This window comes from Gossypium raimondii, chromosome 1, assembly GCF_025698545.1.
Source record: "Gossypium raimondii isolate GPD5lz chromosome 1, ASM2569854v1, whole genome shotgun sequence".
In the NCBI taxonomy this organism is placed as follows: domain Eukaryota; kingdom Viridiplantae; phylum Streptophyta; class Magnoliopsida; order Malvales; family Malvaceae; genus Gossypium; species Gossypium raimondii.
In genome coordinates this window covers 37,903,021-37,923,926 of record NC_068565.1, presented here as the reverse complement: position 1 = coordinate 37,923,926, position 20,906 = coordinate 37,903,021, and the positions used below count along the sequence as shown (strand labels likewise).

At 33.6% G+C, this 20,906-nt stretch overlaps 1 protein-coding gene across 1 annotated transcript; it reads right to left on the bottom strand.

Moving 5' to 3' along the window:
* Positions 1 to 1,450: 1,450 nt before the first annotated feature.
* On the bottom strand, positions 1,451 to 2,486 carry LOC105787302 (probable methyltransferase At1g27930). Its single transcript, XM_012613681.2, has one exon. It carries the CDS (start codon positions 2,404 to 2,406, stop codon positions 1,531 to 1,533), a length of 876 nt encoding a protein of 291 aa, XP_012469135.1. The 5' UTR covers positions 2,407 to 2,486; the 3' UTR covers positions 1,451 to 1,530.
* Positions 2,487 to 20,906: the final 18,420 nt, after the last annotated feature.

Sequence of the window (20,906 nt, the reverse complement as noted above, 5' to 3'; positions counted from 1 at the left end):
ATCTTAAATGGACAAATGGCTATATGCTTACGTACAAATAATCAGACAATTTAGAGGTGATTGGCTACTCCGATTCAGACTTTATCGAGCGTGTTGATTCATGTAAATCAACATCAGGTTACATATTTATGTTTGCTGGCAGAGGTACATCTTGAAGAAGCGTGAAGTAGACTTTAACTGTTACTTCCACTATAAAGGTTGAGTTCGTTTCATGTTTTGAGGCTACCTTACATGGAGTATGGTTGAAGAGTTTTATTTTTGGGATTAAACTTGTGGATTTGATATCTATGTTGTTGATGATATATTGTGACAATTTAGTTGCTGTCTTTATGGCTAAAAACAAAAAAAGTTGAAGTTGAAGCAAAGGTATCGGCATTAAGTATTTAGCCATAAGAAAATGTGTTAAAGAAAAGAAAGTGATCATTGAGTATATTAGTATTGAATAGATGTTAGTTGATCCTTTGACTAAAGGCATGCCACCACACAAATTTAAGGATCATGTTGCCACTATGGGACTTGTTCCCGCCTTGTAAATTTTTGTTGTAAGAACGATTATAATGAAACTCTGTTAAGTTTGATGTTTCTCATATTTTATGTGCACATTAATTTGATTGTTTCAAGAAATATCACTAAAGTTTAGACCTAGAATAAACATTAAGAAATTTGGGCTAAAGTGTTGAGGCATGATGTATTGTGAAACATGGAAGATACTACTCAAATTCTAAGAGAAAATATCGTCATGATTCATGCATTATGTTTCGACTTTAAGTATTCATGGGAAATACGAACTAAGTGGGAGAATGTTGGAACCGTTTTGGTTCGTGGGTTATTCCCACTTTTGCTGCCCTCAAGCCCCACATTTTGCTACCCACTACTTTGTTGTGTGGTAGTGGGTGTATGTGAATAGTGGGATGGTGGTTTTTTGTATGGAACCACCACTATAAATACCCCAAGCTTAAGGTCCCTAAGCGTCGAAAATACATTTTTGAAAACAATATTATTAGTGAGGTTTTCAAGTGCTTAGAAGACTTTGGTGTTTTTGTGTTTTCCAATTTTCGTGTTTTTGTATAGCTAAATATAATGTCCTCATCGGGTCTTTGACGCACTCGACCAGTGGTGTTACAACGTCTGGATTTTGATATTTGATTCAAAGAATGGTTGGAGGTATTTCTATTTAATTTTTCCGCTGCATAAATTTTGTTTAAACTGTGATTTTTGCTTATAAGATGTTTGGTTTGTTTATTTATTTTCTTAAGATGTTTGAGACTTTGTTAAAACAGGTAAAGATATGCAAAGGAAAATATACTAGAACTTCTTGTTGAGGGATGATATTAGTATAAGAAATGTCTCAAAAACCAAACAAAATGACTTATGAATGAGAATGTCTAACGTAAAATTTAACAGCTCCATAGCTGCTATTTTTTACATTTTGGTAAATCAATTCGCATGTTCCTAAAAAAACCTTATAACAATGACATGTAGGGGTGTACTTTCGCAAAAACGAGCACCGCCGTAATGGAGGAGTGCATTTTAGCAAAAACCAGAACCGTCGTGGGTGGTCATGTTAACGGCGGACGGAATCTCGAAATGCCAGAGTCTCCCAAAGCCTTTAACCAAGTACTTTTTGCACAAAAACTCGTTCGCGAAAAGCTTCTCCACCCTCCGATCAATATCGTGCAAGAACACGTGCGTCACGCCGGATCCTTTCCTGTTCCTCGCCATAACGGCTGCCGAGAATATTGCCGCCATCCTACCCGGTGCCTCCGGGAAATACCCACGCGGCGCATCGATCATTATTAAATCCCATTCCGTATCGTAAAACTCATTCGGAAACCCCGTCAAGGCAAGCCTACACTGGTCGTTACCGCGTAAGTAAGCTTTCGACGGAAAACAGCTGGGTTCCGACCGGTAATGGGAGAGCAAATCGTCGGCTTCTTTTAGCTCCGTACGGTATTTGACGGGGTAGGCATGGAGGTCGGGGGCGGTTTTGAGCACGATTTCGACCCATTTGGGATCCTCTTCAATGAACGTCGTTTTGCCATGGGGATTCAGAGAATTCCACATGAGGGAATCGTAGCCGAGGCCAAAGACGAGAAAATTGCAAGGTGCGCGTTTCTTGAGGACGTCGAATGTAATGGAGATCTCGCCGTAGTTTTGTTGCGGTACGATTTTTGACGTGGCGTAGTGGACTATGGCTTGGAGTTGGGTTTCCATGTCGGAGAATTCACCCTCATGGATGGGTTGAGCTCTAAACTTGGCGAGAGAGCACAGGAGGGAGTAATCGCCGGGTTTTCTGAAGCTCAAGATAAGTATCACTCCGGCAATAAGGCCGGCGATTGCGACGAGGGAAAGCTTTCTCCCATCGGCGAAGTAATGTCGATTCATGACGTTGTCTTCTCTTGACATAGTTCTTCTCTTCACTGGCCTGATAATACAGTTTGCTTATTCTTTTATTTTTATTTTAGAAAGCTGTTTAATCCTATTATTAAATGTCGGAAAAAAAAGGGGTGAAATTCTGGTTCAATTTAAAATAAATGAATTCCCCTCAATCTTGGGATAAGGCTTTGAATGAGCATAACTTTCGACAGTAGTTCATGTTTTGTCTATGATTTAGTGGTTTATTTATAATAAAAGAATGAAACTCTCTTTTCTTCACCAATTATTTAAAATTTTATCACATATAGGATGAAATTTCCGTAGACAAGTTATACAATAATAACATCATCATTAAATAATAATAATAATAATAATAATAATAATAATAATAATCTATGCTTAAAACATACTATCGGTTAGCACGGATAGAAAAAAAAAATCAACTGAGCATAAATAAAAAAAAATTATTATACCGTGAAAGAATCACTGTCTTAGAAGCAAATTCGTTCTGATCAATGTAATCGTGTAGTGGACATCGCCCCAAACACAGTATTTCAATATTCGTACACTTAAATAAAGAAAGTAGGACATAATTGGTATTGCTATTCTCACAAAGGAATCGTAACTGGAAAACAAAAGCTCTGAAAGAAATAGACGAGTTGTGGGAGAAAAGATTGCTTGTTGTTGTTAAAAATGAGAAGAATGACCTGATATTTATACTGTTTTCTAAAGGGGTAAAATGGTAAAATAATAGTGTTAGTTTAAAAAAATAATATATGATTAATATTCTGAAACAGTGAGAGAATTTTCCTCAATTGAAAATATTCTACAATAGTCATAGGATTTTCTTCAATCGAAAATATTCTGAAAAACAAAAAAAAAATGTATTTCTTTGCATTACCAACATTTTCCCACTAATGCAAAGGAATTGAAAATTTTGTAAACATGAGAAAAGGTAAAACGTGAGAAGAGCAACAACAAAATTAGTCACTTAAGCACTAGTTTTTGTGGATTTGAACTAGTACATAGTGAAATGAGTGATTCTTCTCTTTAACAAGTGAACAAATCTTAAACTTGTTAAGATAGGGGGTTAACTCATGACACATGACTAATCTCAGATCGAATTGATGTTCCGTGATAGATCAACAAGTTTAGCCAATATACCTCAAGTTACTAGTAAGTGCTCTAGAAAGACAACCCAATGTCTTTCATAGAAGGTTACTAGTTCTTCACACTTACGTAGGTGATTTCATCAAGTCTATCTCAATATACATTACTCGAATTAGACTTATGAAATCATTAAGAGCATTTTTTAAGCTCATCCTCTCAAATTTAAGTTCGATGAATTCATCAAGTATGTCTCAATAGGACCACCCAAACTCTGGGATATGAACTCATTAAGAGTAAGAAACTCAACCTCACATGTTGGTAAATTCATCAAGTTCGTCTCAATAGGACCACCCAAACTTTGGGATATGAATTCATTAAAAATAAGAAATTAACCTTATTTATGTACATTATTCACCATAGGGATATGTAAAATGTACATTATGAGTCTTTTCATGGTTTCATCTAACCACATTGAACTTGAAAACTGAGTTGCGTATCCACCATAAATTCCTCGACCACTGGGCTTACAACCCATCCCCCTCAACGAACCAATGACCTTTTTCCTAGTTAACCTTTTGGTTAGTGGATCAGCTAGGTTTCTTTTAGATCTCACGTAGTTCAAAGCAAGTACTTCATTCTCCCATAAAGGAATCCTTACAAGTAGTTTCCTTAGCCACTCGGCCTATTGCCCAACCCAGTCAAAAGTTATATTTCTCAATCACTAAAAGGACTAAGGTAAATGATCACTTACTTTAACTTCACTCAAGACCATTTAGGGAAAGCTCAATCTTGATAACTAGCATAGTAACTTATGGACTATGACACTCTCCCACACTTACTATGCTAATGCTTTTATTGACATGGAGCCACACCTTTAGAAACCTTGTTGCATCAAGTTGACATTTCATTCCTAAGTCCATCTTGGGCCTTCAAGGCCTAAGGTTATGATCCATTCAATGCACATCAGACATAAACTCGAACTTGGTCTCATCTCAATGACTAGTGTAGTCTCGTATATGTTCATTCCTCTATTGAACACTTGGACTCAACTCTACAACACATAATCATCAAATTACAACCTTGAGGAACCTTAATGGTATAACCCTTTGTCGACTAAATATTGCCATGTCTTTGATACTCAAAACTACATCCCTCTGGATTTGGCACCAACTGCACTCTTACGGCATTCCACTGAATACGTCTCTATGGACGTGGTTTATGCCAACTTCCCCTTGAGGCACCAACACTAAGGTTCTCAACATGGGAAATTCAAACACATTGTTCATCCTCAACTTAGGCCCTTTCGGCCTCTCCCTGGTCACCTCATTGGTTGTGGCCATCTTGGCTAACCACAACACATGTGGCGCCACCTTACTAGCTCGATCTCAATCTCAATCTCGGACTTTGAAGCTCATACACAGAAACTCTGACACACCGCTCATTTCTTCAAATAATCTCATAGGTTGCCTGAACAAGACATCCCCCCACTTGTTCTCTCGTTCAAGCTCTCAGACTCAATAATCCTCTAGTTTACTCTGGCTCAAAACCCAATGATGCTTTGGACCAGGTCTAAAAATCTCATGAATTAGTAGCGCATCATTGATAAGGGCATTGTAAGCCTTAACCAAAACACAAGGATCTAACGATTCGTTCATGGTCCTCCGTCTAACTCAAACTTAAGGGTCCTTTAACCCATCTCGACTCAAACTCAAGTCTTACTTCTACCTTGCTTGACTCAATAGGTCTGTTGACCAGCACAACACAAAATACAAGATTGGCTTATCATGCCGCAATCTCGAGCGGTCCTCTGACCGCTCAATCTCGCTAGGCCTTTCAAGCCCATATTGAACACAATGGCCCACTGGCCAACACAGATGGAGCTTGGAATTGTTCCAACACTACTTAAGTGTACTCTTGCACTACTTAGGTGCCCTGAAACTCGATTGCCTCAAGAGGACACTTCACTTGCTCCATGTAGATCTCCCTGTTAGTAAAATTAGACCGATGCATAATGTCTTCACTTGGATTAGAATCCTTGGCCCAACCTAGTAATTTCAAAGTAGCAACTATTTTTGAATCATTCATATCGTTATCAGTTACTTCAAAATTATCACCAATGCTGATATCATCATCGCCTTCCAAGAGTTGACCAAAGTCAAAGCCTTCTGTATGCTCATATTGAATTAACATATTATCTTGTTTATCATTATCCATACTATTAATTATACCACATGTCAAATGATTGAGAGTCTTCCAATCCTTCTCCTTCATATCATCTGGTTTCTTTTCATCAATGGCAATGCCCAGACCTTTTCGAAAGAGAGTATCTAGAATTTCACTTTGCCATCTATCGAAATTACCCATGCCATCAAAGATCTCTACTACCAGTCTCGTATTTTCCAACATTGGTCTTGCACACATGGATGATGTTGGTACCCTTAGATTGTCCACCGTGTCAACCATAGTCTTCCAATATGCCTAAGCAAATATTTTATAATGTGGAAGATCAATTCAAAACACAACCATAGAGCACACTTTGAGTAACCTTTAGCTCTGATATCTCTTGTTGCGTGAATAGGGTAAAAGAGATAAATTATTGTACTAAAAAACCACACTAGGTTCAATTCCCAGGAAAGTTTGGAGGGGTCACAAATGGTCCCGCTTAAAACCCAATCTCATAGACAAAATCTGCCTCCAATGTAATTTAGTAGCACAATATATCACTACAATTTTACCCAACAAAATATAGAAAGAAAATAATAAAGAACACCAAAATCTTAGACTTTTTTTCCTCAATTGTTTGCTAGTGTAGTTTCTTAGGAGTAAAAAATGTCATATTGTTCTGCATATGCTAGTCAACGGACTGGCTTCGATGTATTTTTCCTCTCCCATTATGGTGAGCATTAGAAGATGATGGACTGCTATTTGCCCGAGTAACAATAAGGGTCATATTCTATGGGCACCAAGATTTTGGTTCAAAATGTCATCCTCATTGTTCGCAGTCAGTTATGAAATTGTTAATCGTGACATACATGTTTAAACAGTAGTTGAGGAGTTGCTTCTAAATGGTTAGAAATATACTACTGCAAAACGAAAACTGTTAGCACTGACAGAAAAAAAAGTCAATTGAGCTTAAATTATAAAAGAATCATTGTGTCGTGAAAGAACCACTGCCTTAGAAGCAAATCCATCTTGATCGATGTAATCGTGTAGTGGACGTCGCCCCCCAAGGTTAACATAATACTTCAATATTTGTACACCTGAATAAAGAAGGTGGAACACAATTGGTATTGCTATTCTCACAAAGGAATCGAAACCAGAGAACATAAGCTCTAAAAGAAACATATGAGCTGTGGCAGAAACGATTGCTTATTGTTGTTAAAAATGAGAAGAATGATCTGCTATTTATATTGTTTTCTAAAGGGGCAAAAGGGTAAAATAGTAGTGTCAATTTCCAAAAATAGTAGAGGATTAATATTTTGCAGCAGTCAGAGGATTTTCCTCAATCGAAAATATTTTGCAAAACAAAAAAAATATTTCTTTACATTACCAAAACCTATAAATAAATAGATATAATTTTATTTAAACATAATTAAATAATAATTAACTATAAAGAAACGTTAAAACCTTAAACCCTTAAACCCATGATACAAAATTTGAAAGTTATTAATAATATTTACAATATTTATGATTATGTTTAAATAAAACTATTTGAAACACCCCAAACCCGGCCTGGACGTTATGGCTGAATCTGGTGATGTCACATGGTAGAGTGTTTGAAAACCGTAGCTTGTGTTGGATAAAACATAACTTCCCTTAATTCATTTTCTATTTAGAGTTTATCTTTCATTAATTCTAAAATCGTGATTTTTAGTTAATCGTTAGTGTTCAGGACATTATACATTGCGGAAGTTTTTCTTTTAAATATAAAATCCAAATTTTCAGCGAAAATCTAAAAAGCCCTTTATTACAGTAAAATATCCCAAATGAAAGTTTAAAAACCTAATTAAATACAAAACAGTAAAGAAGGGTCGTGTGGCCACCGCTGAGTCCTCCGTTGAGTCCTAATTAAATACGAAACAGAAGGGTGAGTTTACGAAAACTCAATGTGAAATCCCCATACAAACAAGCAGTCAGAATACAATCATAGTCTGGGCCTAAGCCCACTTCAGTAACAGTTTCGATTTCAGTTAGGGCCTTAGCCCATTACAATATCAATATTTGGTACAGTAATAGTTATGCAGTATCAATTCCTACCCAGCCAGCCTCTACACTCCAACTCCGTCCAACCCTACACTCCATGTGGGGATATAATCAACTCACTCATCCTTACACTCCAAAAAGTACCGGATGCAGCACTAGATAGTAGTTTGCAGTTGAGCTACCAGTAAATTAGGCTCGAGGCCTTTCAGTGCACTTCCTCCGAACATTATAATCCCCAACATATATTATTATACATAATATCATGCATGTAAACCGGGCATACAGTATCAAATCAGTGGGACATCATTGTGCTTAATCATATTAGTCATACAATCATTTCAGTCAATTAGGGGTCTAGGTAAGCTTACTAACCCTATAGTAGGTCCACAGTCGACTCAGGCGGCCCGTGCAACCTTAGCAATTAAACAGTAAAAATGGGCCTACAAGCCCATGATGTTCGCCTGTGTGGGCCAGCACGTCCGTGTAGCCCACATGGCCCAAATTGGCCTTAGTCGTGTAGCACACACGGCCTAGCCCAAAATCCCACACGCCCGTGTGATTCACCCGTGCACATGCCCGTGTGGCCCATACGGCCCAATGGTTCGTGTATCGCACACGGCCAGCCTCATCGATCGCACACCCGTATGGCGTCGACAGCCTCACTTTTTGGCTTTTCGCCAATTTCTGTTTATAGTGTTGCGGTTACACACCTGTAACGTTTTTTTTATGTAAAAGCAACTCCAAGCAATCCCGAACCTATAATTGACCAAAATACTACTCAGTTAATTACTTAACTGATGAATTAAAACCAACCCGAACGGGTTACTCAACTATTGAGCAATTGAAACTTACCCCCAACGCTTCAAATCAGTTTGCTTGTAACACCCCTTACCCGTATTCAACTCCGGAATAGGGTATGAGGCATTACTAGAACACTTACACATGTAAACGTATTAAACCGAGTTACAAAATTTCATTCAAATTTAAACTCTTCAAATTTTTAACATGCTTTTATAATTCTTTACAACATATCCTCAAAATATTATATTCATAACAAATAGGGCCTACGAGACCCGATACTTACTCATGTAATTCAATGCTTTATTTCCATTTTATTCAATTCACAATCTTTCATGTTCACAATTCAAATCAATTTCTCAATCCAATAGATATATTTCAATACCACAATAATTCTTTTAATTCAAATCATATCACTAGAAACTTCCATTTGATTCATGTACACTTCAATATCGTTAAGTTCAATACTAATACGTATTCACCATTTAACTCAACGTTTATCGATTATACCATTTATTAACACATTTATAAAATTCTTAGTATTACAATGAAAACATCACTTAAGCTTAAATAACAACATCAAATCAACTCATCATCCCTTTTTCGTCATTTTATTCTTCAAGTATGAACTTAGTATTTCATTTCCTTTCCACACCGATTTCCTATGAATATCACACAAAACAATAACATATCATTCAACCATAGTCACAAGCTAGTACATTTAAACATAATTCTTTTTGGAATTAACCACATGATAAACCATTTCAAGTAAGTTTACATAATTTAAACATTACCACCCTTTCCATGATCATAAGCATATTCCTATCTAGGCACTTACCATTTCAATGCATAACTTATAAATTTAACGTGGCATAATTCAACCACCACTTGGCCAAAGCATAAGCGTGTACACTACACATGTTAGCCAAATAAACATATAGCGTAAGCATTATAAGTATGGCCGAGTTCAACATTTATTCATGTATCAAACTTACCAACATGAGTTAATCCATAAACCATTCATGGCCTTACTTCATACCAAATCATATACCAAATATACCACACTCACATACTATGAAACTTTATTTTCAATAATACGCAAAAGTAAGCATCATTTCTATTTTAACGTTTATCGATTATAATCGAGCATATAACCAACTATACACAAATCATTCATATATATAATTAATTTTCCTCCTCCTCCTCTCCATTCCACATCCTTTATGTATAAAACATGCTTAAATAGCATTATACATAATTTCACTATTCACTTATATTTAAATTCAAAGCTGTCAATTTGAGTTAGAGTTACTAAATCATTTTTATCTGAAGCTTCAGAGCTCCAAATTAAGATCCGTTAATTTTCCTAGAAACTAAACTCACATGTATTCTTACCATAAAATTTTCAAAATTTTTTGACTCAACCAATTAGTACAGTTTATTCTTTAAATTCACCCCTGTTTCACTACTCATAATCTCTGACCCCTCTTCACTAAAAATGAATTATCTCATTGTACAGAATTCGGATGATATTTCCATTTATTTCCTTTGAATAGACTCATTAAGGATTCTAAGCATATAAATTATAACTTGTAATTATTTTTGTAAAATTTTTAATTATTTTCCAAAGTTAGAACAGGGGATTCCGAAATCAATCCGAACCTGCCTCACTAAAATTCAAATATCTCAAAATGTATAACTCTTTTTCTTGCTCTGTTTCTTTTATGTAAGAATATACTCCTTAAGCTTTCATTTCATATCTTATTCACTCTCTAATTAAATTTCCACCAATTTTGGTGATTTTTCAAAGTCGCACTATTGTTACTGTTCAAAACTGTTTTGTTACACATTTTACTTTTTCATAATTTCATTACTTCTTTTCATCTTACTCAAGGGTCGATTAGATATCGAACCCAATATTCATCACGTAACCTTATTCAATTCACATATATTTTCACTTATCCAATTTTCTCGATGAACACTTCGGAATATTAACCGTTACACGGTGGAATCAGCACTTAGCAACCACCTCATGTTCAAAGGATCCCGGTGGAATCAGCACTTAGCAACCACCTTATAATCAATGATACGGGGAATCAGCACATAGCAACCCCTTTTACAATCAAGGATACAGTGGAATCAACACTTAGCAACCACCTTATAATCAATGATACGGGGAATCAGTACATAGCAACCCCTTTCACAATCAAGGATACAGTGGAATCAGCACTTAAAAACCACCTTATAATCAATGATACGGGGAATCAGCACATAACAACCCCTTTTTGATCAATGATTCGGGGAATCTGCACTTAGCAACCCCTTACATTTAAAGAATCCTGGTCAAATTTGAGTGTTCAATCAAGAACCTTACTTCACAACATTTTACCGACTTTTCCAATTTATTCACATTTTGTAATCTGCATCAAACATTTATTCTATATTCAATCATATCTCAACAATATATTAAATAAAATTAAAACAATGTATTGTTCACATACAAACTTACCATCATGCTTTCAAGGTCAATTCCTCATCTTTCTTGGTTTATAATAACACATTTAACTTATTTAACACTCACATTATTCAATCTAGTCCTAAAATCATACTTTGGGAAAATTAAATTTTTGCCCCTAAAGTTTCACAAAATTATGATTTTGCCTCAAAGCTCGTAAATTAAACTTCATCCCTTATTCTTATGTATTATGATATGATGAACATTTTTTCCTTCTATGGCAACATCGAATTCCCACTCTAACACTTACTTATGAACATTAGGTATTTTTACCGATTATGTCGTTTTACTCGTTTTCACTTAAAATCGCTTAGCAAAAGTTATTTAACATAATTTCAAGCTTCATATTATACCATAAAACATCAAAATAAACACATTTCACCTATGTGTATTTTTCCAAATATAAACTCTAGATTAAATTATTGCTAGAATAAGCTAAATCAAGTTACCGAGACTCCAAAAACGTAAATAACATTAAAAACGGGGCTTGGAATCACTTACTATGGAGCTTGGAAGCTTGAAAACCCTAGAAATGGCTTCCCCCCTTGTGAAATTCAGCCAAGGCTTGAAGATGATGATTTTTGGCCTATTTTGTCTTTTTAATACATTTTAATTACCAAATTACCAAAATACCCCTAACTTAAAAATTTCCTATTTCACTTATCTCATGTCCATTTTTGTTCACAATGTAACCAATGGTCTAATCACCATTTAAGGACCTCCAATTTAAAATTTCATAACAATTGGACACTTCTAACATGTAGAACTCAACTTTTGCACTTTTTACAATTTAGTCCTTTTGGCTAAATTGAGTGCCCAAACGTCAAAATTTTTGAACGAAATTTTCACGAAATCATTTCGTGAAATTGTAGACCATAAAAATATAATAAAAAATAAAATTTTTCTCGTCGGATTTGTGGTCTTGAAACCACTGTTTCGACTAGGCTCAAAATCGGGTTGTTACATTGCTTACGAGGTAGTACCAGAAGAGTTTCGATCCAAGAAAAAAGATGTTTCCTTAACTACAGAATAACCCCTAGTCAGAAATTAACTACTAACCACATAAAATCACTTACCGAAGTTGTCCACGAAACGCCAAAATAAGAGACAAAAGTGCGATTGTAGTCGAAATGAAAACAGAATCAAAAGAAAAATGGGAAGAGAAGGGTAGGTTTCGGCAAAAGAGAGAAGAAATCCCAAAGGAGAATTGGCAGAGTTTTTGGAGAGAAACAACGTAAAAAAGATGAGTACTTATCGAACGATCGTAGTTAATCGAGGGACGACACGAGACCAAATGGAAAGAAGTTGAGAACAAAAAAATGGGTGACCACAAAAATTTCGGCAACAAGAAAAAAAATGAAAAAGAAAAACGACAGCAAAAAGGAAGAAGAGGAGAAGAGAAAATCGAAAATTCTATTTTTGGGGGAAAGAAAAAAGGAAAAAAATATGAACAGAATAATTTGATAAGAATCCCGATAACCCCAAAATCCTTAATTCACTCCTAAATTTTCTCCATCAAACTTCCACTACCCAATTGGGATAATTTGAAATCCTCAATCCTTATTTTTCTCCTCAAATCACTCGAACACCTCCCAAAACCGTCCACCACTTGCTCTCAACTACCAATTTTAAATTCCACTCAAACACTTCAGCATTTCGGCTAAACCAAAACACCTACACGACACAAGCAACAAAATAAATACAAAAATTATAAGCCTACTGATTAGTGATAAGGTTTTGTCCAGAAAAATACAAAAATTTTCCCAAGACAAGGCTTGAACTTAAGACCTCACACACACACCCAAAGCACTTAACCACTGAAGTAGATACACAGTTGTGTCATAAATACACGTAAACAAATATACAAACTTGGGGCGTTACACTATTAGTATTTATTTACAAGTCCTCCATATATATTTTTTAATTGAATGATGATGTGTCATGTTATTATTCACCAATGATGCACAAAACTTATACACCAATGGTGTATCAAATATTATTCTATCAAATATATATTATATATATAAACTACACATTATTTTTAGAAAAATTGACGGGAGGTTATAGTTGGGGTTCTCTTGTAAACTTACTAAAAAAATTATGACAAGTTTCTACCAGTTAAACATGTTACAAGCTAAGTATGGATATATTCTCATTAGTTTTTTATATTTCCTTATAATAATTGGTATATCCCCATTGTCGAAACCATTTTTTTGATAAAAGGGTCGACTTGGATTTTGAAAACGAAAACGAATACAGGAGTCGCCACCAATCCTTTTTTGATGATGTGTGATCGGGTCACCTAAAAAAGTGATTATTTTTTAATAAACGATTTGATTTTATTAAAACAACGATTTTGGTCCACGAAATTTAGAAAAATGGGTTCGGGAGTAACGAGGAAAGATTAGCACCCTCGTAACGCCAAAATTGGTACCTAGTTGATTAATTAATGTCTTAGTGTCGAGAATGAGAAACTTTGAAGAGATTTAAAATACGACTCTTTATTAAAAAGCTAAAAATTTTTGAGGAAAAAGGGCATATTTCACGTTAATCAAGAAAGAGAATCACGTCCGTAAGTTAGGACACAATGTCTTGAATTCCCGATATGAATATACATCTTGAAAAAATACTTATTGAAAAGTACTTAATCTTCTCGATTTTAAGAAGAAATCATACTACGTAAGTTCGAATACGATTTTTCCTAATTCTCGAGATTATTGAAAAAACATGCTTAAAAAAAAGTTCGTTTATTTGGATTTATCGAGAAAATCGAAACCCTGTAAGTTATGGTACGACTTTTTCAAATCTTAAAATACGAAGTGTTACTTATTTTAAAGTCATGATTTACGCATCAAATAAAATTAATCTAACGCGAAATGGAAGAAATAAGACACGGTGTTAATATGCGTAACAAACGATAATGAATACGATAATGTGAGCATAAATAATACAAGCAACAACAACAAAACTAAGATAAATAAATAAAAAGAAAAAATCAAATATATATAAAAGAAATAAGCAGATAGAACTAAAACATTTTTAAAATAATAATGGACATATAAATAAATAAATATTAAGTTAAACAATAATAACAATAAAGAAAATAGATAAAAATTATAAAACATAAAATATATATATATATGTTTGTATATATATATAAAATTATAAAATATAAAAAATATGTATGTATATATATATAACAAAGTTTGAAATTAATGAGATATAAATGAGTAAATAATAATATATAATAATATTAATAACAGGATAGCAAATAATCTAAGGTTTAAAAAAACACAAGATATAAATAATTACATAATAATATATAACAAGACAAAAAATATATTTAAAAAATTAGATAAGTAATATATAAACAGAAATATAATAATAATAATAGTACAAAACTAATAATATAACATAATAATATAATAGTAATGAATAAGTAAATATAAAAAGAAAATACAAGTATAATAATAACTAGATTAATTAACAAGATAACAAAAATAACAAAAAAAGGACTAATTCGAATTTTAAAATAAAGATTTGGGAAAAATCAGGAATAAAATAAAGGGATGGACCATTTTGAACGCGCGAATAACAAGGAGGGACTAAAAGAGAAATTTTCCCTTCCCTTCCAAAACGGCGTCGTTCCAGAAAGGACTAAATTGAAATCGCAGAAAAATTATAAGCTAAAATTTAGAAACAACTAAAAGTACTTGATTGTACAACTATTAAAAAGTGGAAGGCTGAAAACGCAATTAGCCCTTCCGTTAACTTGGGTCGGGTCGGTTTTCGGGTCGGTTCTTGGGTCTTATGCAAAACGGTGCTGTTTTGGGACCTATGCGCACAGGCCAAAATGACGCCGTTTGGCCCTGCTATATAAATCAAAATTTTTTTTAAAACCTTCATTTCCACTTCCCTTCCCAAAAAAAACCAACAAACCTCTCAACCCCTCTCTCCTCTCCGGCACAAACCTAAAATCGACCATCGACCACACACGGCATGGTTACCGTACTGCAATGAAAAGCTAAAAAATTTCCCTTTTTCTTTTGACACACTCCTTTGGCTTCTTCGACCATTCCGCTGATGGCGAAAGAGGTAAAAAAGGTCTTCCTTTTTTGTTATTTTGAAATAAATAAAAATGATAAAATAATATATAAAAAAAGGAAAAAAATCACCTTAAAATTTGTTTCGGTTCTTATGATTTTCGGATAACTCTTTTTTTATATATTTCATTTAAAAAAAAACCCACTTTATAGAGATGATATTCGACTTTTATAGCTAGTGTTACATGTTATTTCTATTATTTTCCTTGCGTGTTTCTGTTGTTTGCGTGTTTATCTTGTTTTGCAGGTGTTGATGGAGTAGGTGGTTGGGGCAGTAGAAGTGACGGTGGCAGGGGCTAGATGCGCCACTTGCGCTGATGATGTGACGGCGGCAGCGCTAGGGTTTCAGCTTTTCTGAAACCCTAGTTTGACTTCTGTTGGGCTAGGTTTATTTTGGGCTGAATTGGGTTTGGGTAGTTGGGCTCGTATTTGGGCTATTTTGATTTGTAAATTGGACTTTTTATTTGGTTTGTTACAAGGCCCGGGTGAAATTGGGTTTGTAGACTCATAATTTTTTATACTTCTTCAAATTTTTTAGTATACTCTTTTTTTTTTATTTCCTAATATTCTTTTTTATATTCCCTCAAAATTTAGTATGGTTAAAAAAATTAAAGATTTGGTAAGAGATATAATTTTGGAGTAAAAATAGTATTTTAAATATTAATAAATTTCAAAAGGATTTTGTAATGGAAAAATATTTCTTTATTATGAACTAAGAGAATTATAAGAAGAGAGAAGAATTAGAAAAATGAAAGGATGATTCAACTTTCATTTTGGGATGCCTAAAAGCTTGTACATGTTCTCTATTTATAGGGCCTCAATCACCAGAGGTTACAAAACTATAATAAAGATAATTAAGGCACCATATAAAAATTTAGAGGTTATAAGAGTTACAAGAAAATGAATTCTTAGGGGTTATGGGAGTTATATGGACATCCATTTTGCAACACTCCCCTTAGATATCCATAAAAAAATGTGTTTTGTTAAAATCTTATTAGGAAAAACCATATATGGGATAAAAAAAATGAAGGAAAGAGAATACATAATATTCTTTTACAAGTTGTCTCCTTAAAAAACTTTACTTGGAAAGCCTATTGAGAAAAAATCTTGATTAAAGGAAAAGAGTACAGTGTAACACCCCATACCCGACCTGATCATTAGAGCCTAGCTACAAGGCGTCACATTCATTGTAGAAGCAACTATATTCAATCACAGTCAATTTTTATCATTTAATGCTTAAATTCAACCAAAACATACATTTAATATAATAGAAAATAATTTCGGGTCTTACACAAGCTTATGAAAGCTCAAATAGTAACCCAAGGTCAAAGAATGACCAAATTGTAAAGTTCCAAAATACAGGGTTAACATTGTGGCACCAACGTTTCCACGTCATGAGGTCACCAAACAGTTTATCACGTCACGACATTAGGCCACTTGATGTCATGACGCCACTTACTGTATTGGCCTCGTCGAGATGACGAGGTTCCTCATCTCACTATGACATTACAGGTATTTTCTCGTCGGGACAACGTGTTGGGAAATATGTCCATATTGTAGTAAATATGTAATTGTTTTCTATGTATTTGAATGATGAGTAAATAAATAAAGTTAATTTCACATTTCACTATTATGTCTTTTGTATTTCTTGTTTTGCATGCATAGTGAGATTGTGAAAAACAAATATTAGCTCGTTAATTGTCTATGTTTAAAATGATGAAGTGACACTATAAGAATGTTTACATTGCGAGAAAGAAAACTTACTTCAGTAGATAATCTAAACGAGTTTGTAATCTCATAAAAGAAACAAAGTGATCATTTTATTCAAATACTTAGAAGGATTATTATGTCGTCTACAATGCCAATTAGGGAGATGACTAGTCTTGGCTATCGGAGCGGTTTACTCCATCGGAAGAGACATAGATGTATTCATTGGAAGAATGATACATTGGACTAGACCCAAGATGAATTAATTCTGGATTTGTGTATGAATTAATTCACTTGCGACATTCAAGATGTGATTTACCTAAATCCTGAGTTAGTCACTGACCATGCGTATGTAACTCATCTGCTTTGATATAAGTGGAGGCTTATGCTTTAAAAATGATCGAGCCCATAGCCGGTATGTTAGGTACATGACTTGTGTATGGCATTGATTTACTTGTAACAATAGAACTCATAGATCGATTCAAGAGTTAACAGTATCATCTCATTGGTATTGTGTGGATTGATAAATATGAAACGTGGTCATGAGTTGCTTATTCCCGAACAAGCAATTTATCTCAGTCATTTGTTTACAGTGGTCATATTAATCATTAAACGAGACAGAATGGTGAAAATCAGATAAAATATGATTGTATTGAGTGAGCATATTTAACTCAAAAGAATCAAGGATATCATATGAGGGTAACACACACATGATTAGGTCATTGGACAAAGTAGTTGGATGAATTTCTTTCGTAAACAGTATACGATAAGGAGTTTTCAATCATGGTACTTATTGTGGATTGAATCCATAATTAAATAAACTGTGAATTATCGGAACGATGCATCTAGACATAATTACAATTACTTAAGCCAAAATGTATATGTCTGATTGGTCCCTCCACTAGCTCAACAAAAGCTCGATCGGACTGCATTTAAATCAAAAGAAAATTCTACCACTTTGAAAATAATTTAATTGAGTCAGTTTATTCGTTGTGGAATTAAATTAGGCGATCGTGAGAATTATTCAACTAGAGAATTTTATTAAAGAATTTTCTTCAAAAAAATAATTTGAAAAATCCAAGTGATTTTTGGGAAAATTAATTTTGATCAAATAAAATAAAATTAATAAAAATAAATATGATATTTTTGAAAATTAATTTTCAAGTCAGAAATTTTCCAAATGCGAATTGAACCTGAAAATTGGATCTGAGATAAAAAATTTGGCATGTGAACCCAAAACCAAGACTAAAACCCAAAAATTTGTTGAACCGAGCTTGATATGTGAAACCAAGGCAATGATCCAACCGGTGGCTGGACTGAACCGATAAGGCCATCACTGGATCGAACCGGCTTTAGTTGTAATGAGGGTGTTGCACCTACGATAGCACCACTAGACACAACGGTGCCAACATTGAGCAGTGGAAGAACTACACTCCTACCAGGACTCTACTAGATAATTTGGTTTTAGATAAACTATTCGAAAAATGATATTATTTTAATAGTTTTAATATTAAAATTAATTTAATATTTTTCTTAATAGTATTTTATTAATTTAATATTAAAGTGATTATCTTAATATTAAATTTAATTTGATATTTATTTTGTAGATAAATATTCTATCAATTTAATAGATTTTATATTAAATTTAACCTAATATTTATCTTGATAAGTATTATATTAATTTAATATTAAAGTGATTAAGTTTAATCATAGGTGAACTCTCTAAACTCTCTCTATATGAAGAGAGTCATGAGTCATTATTTTACACACACACTTGAATTCAAGAGAAAGTTATAAGAGAAATTTCTATAAAGAAATTATTTCAAAAAATTTCTAGAGATATTTTTCTTATTTACAAGTTGACCTTAAAGTTTACAAAAATTAAAAAATTTCCCCACTAGTAATTTTGTGGAAATTATTCTGATTTGAAGTGAGCCTACACTTGGCAGGCGTGAGGATAACAGAGAAGACTCCTCAGTCGAAGAGTTCATCCTAAACGAATTGAAAAGGTACAATTTTGATTAAATGTTTATTACTTTAGATATCACAACCAAGTATCAGAGCTTGTTTTCGGAAAAAAATTTAAAACTCTGGTTCTTCCCTTAAACTTATTTTCTGCTGCATTTTCTAAACTCGTTTTTCAAACAATTAGTATCAGAGCCAAGTTGTGCTCTATCTATAAGTATAAACAGATAATAAAAATAGATTTCTCTTCTTCTTGAAAGAATCTATTACATAGAAAATAGCATTATTTAGATCTTATGCATGTTTTGAGTTATACATGGGAATAGATGTGATACTATATATTTGTTATTTTTTGCCAATGTTGTGGTTCTTAGGAAATAAACCGTGAACTATAATCTCCATGTAGGACTTCTTTTTAATTCATAGAATTCTTGTGAGCTGGAAATAGACTATGACTTAAATAAACTTTTTTTCCAAAAGGAGTCCATGATGAGGAGAAGATGGAGCGATGGCAATTGAAGACCCAAGGAATGCATTGTGGTTAAAACCTGTGTAATTTTTTTTTGTTCATTTATTTTCTAGAAATAGAACCATGGAAACCTTGGCTGACAATTTTATTTTAATTACTCATCTCTTTATATTTATGTTTTATAATTGTTTATAATAGTTATATTATTTTATATTATAATTTTGATATATATGTTTGAGATGATCCATAGTTAATCAATTAAAAAATAAAAAGTTTGGTAATAAGTAAATACATGTGTTGTATTATTTCATTCACGTTTTTAGGTTATTCAATTGCTGTGAGAAGTGTGGTAATGAGAAGGTGCATGTCCAAGATTGGCTCTGGAAAGAAAAGACTTGGTTTTTAAGTGATTAAATATGACTCACCTCTATTTCCAGGGACTTTACCCGGTGCACGGTTCACATTCACTTATTTGGCTGTCCCTTAAAAGAAAATTTGTGGAGAATCAAAACTGTTTATTTTTATGATTGATTGATTCTTATGAATAAATGAATGTGAATATTATAAAATTTTTGTATCATGTCATGCATATATTGGAAGCATTTCATATAAATTAGGTAAGAATGTCACTATTGTATGATCATTCTTGAACTCTAAGATAAAAACTTTACATGTTTTTAAAATATTGAGTGGGAGAAGGTCCTTGAACAAGACCTACGACATCTATTGATTGTCCTTAAGTGATAGCATGATAAATTTTCAAGCCAATTCCTACCCGGATTGCACGCCAAGGTAAACTTTATCATGTGGGTTCACTAGATGAGATTTCCTTTTAAGGACAACTAGTCATGAATGACTTTCAGTGAGATTGTCCCAAGATGACTCACAAATGAAAGCATGTTAATGATGGGTGTTGAGTCAATGGCTACTCAATATCATCTCTTATTAAATAGTTTATCAAGAAATGATATTTAAGCTAGAGATGATGGTCAAACGTTAAACGGTCGTTGGTTCGTGTACAGTCTTGAAAATAAAGATTCACAAATTGATTGGATGTAATCCTTGTTCTTGCTAGTTAATCATGGGACCCCAAGGCGACATGATTCATGGGTGTGAGAATGTTCATAGCAACGAAAAAATGTTTTTCAATGTTTTAATACAAGACGCATGCATCATAATGCATTCTTGATATGTTGCTGAAATGAAAATATTTGCTTAACACAAATATTGCAATTAGTGAATCTTTATTATTTTTTTATTTCAAATATGTCTCCTAATCATCTTATTAGTATTCTTATTGTAAATAAATTTAATGGGGATAATTTTCGAGAATGAAAATAAAACTTGTCGAAAGTTTTTAGCTATGAGAAATACAAATTCGTCCTTGATGAATCTTGCGCACCTGAAGATTAGCCCAAAGCCAGAAATCTCTAAAGAAATTATGACTTGGTTGCTCAATGTTATATGTTAGCGAGTATGAGTAGTGGACTGCAAAAGCAACATGAGAATTTTTTTACTACCAAAGAGATCATGACAAATTTAGAGGATCTACTCAGAGGCCAAGTTGTATTGGCTTGACAATTTGCTATTACAAATTTGATGAAATCTTAACAAATTTGAAGTAGAAGATAATGAGGTTAAACTAGACGTGAACACTCAG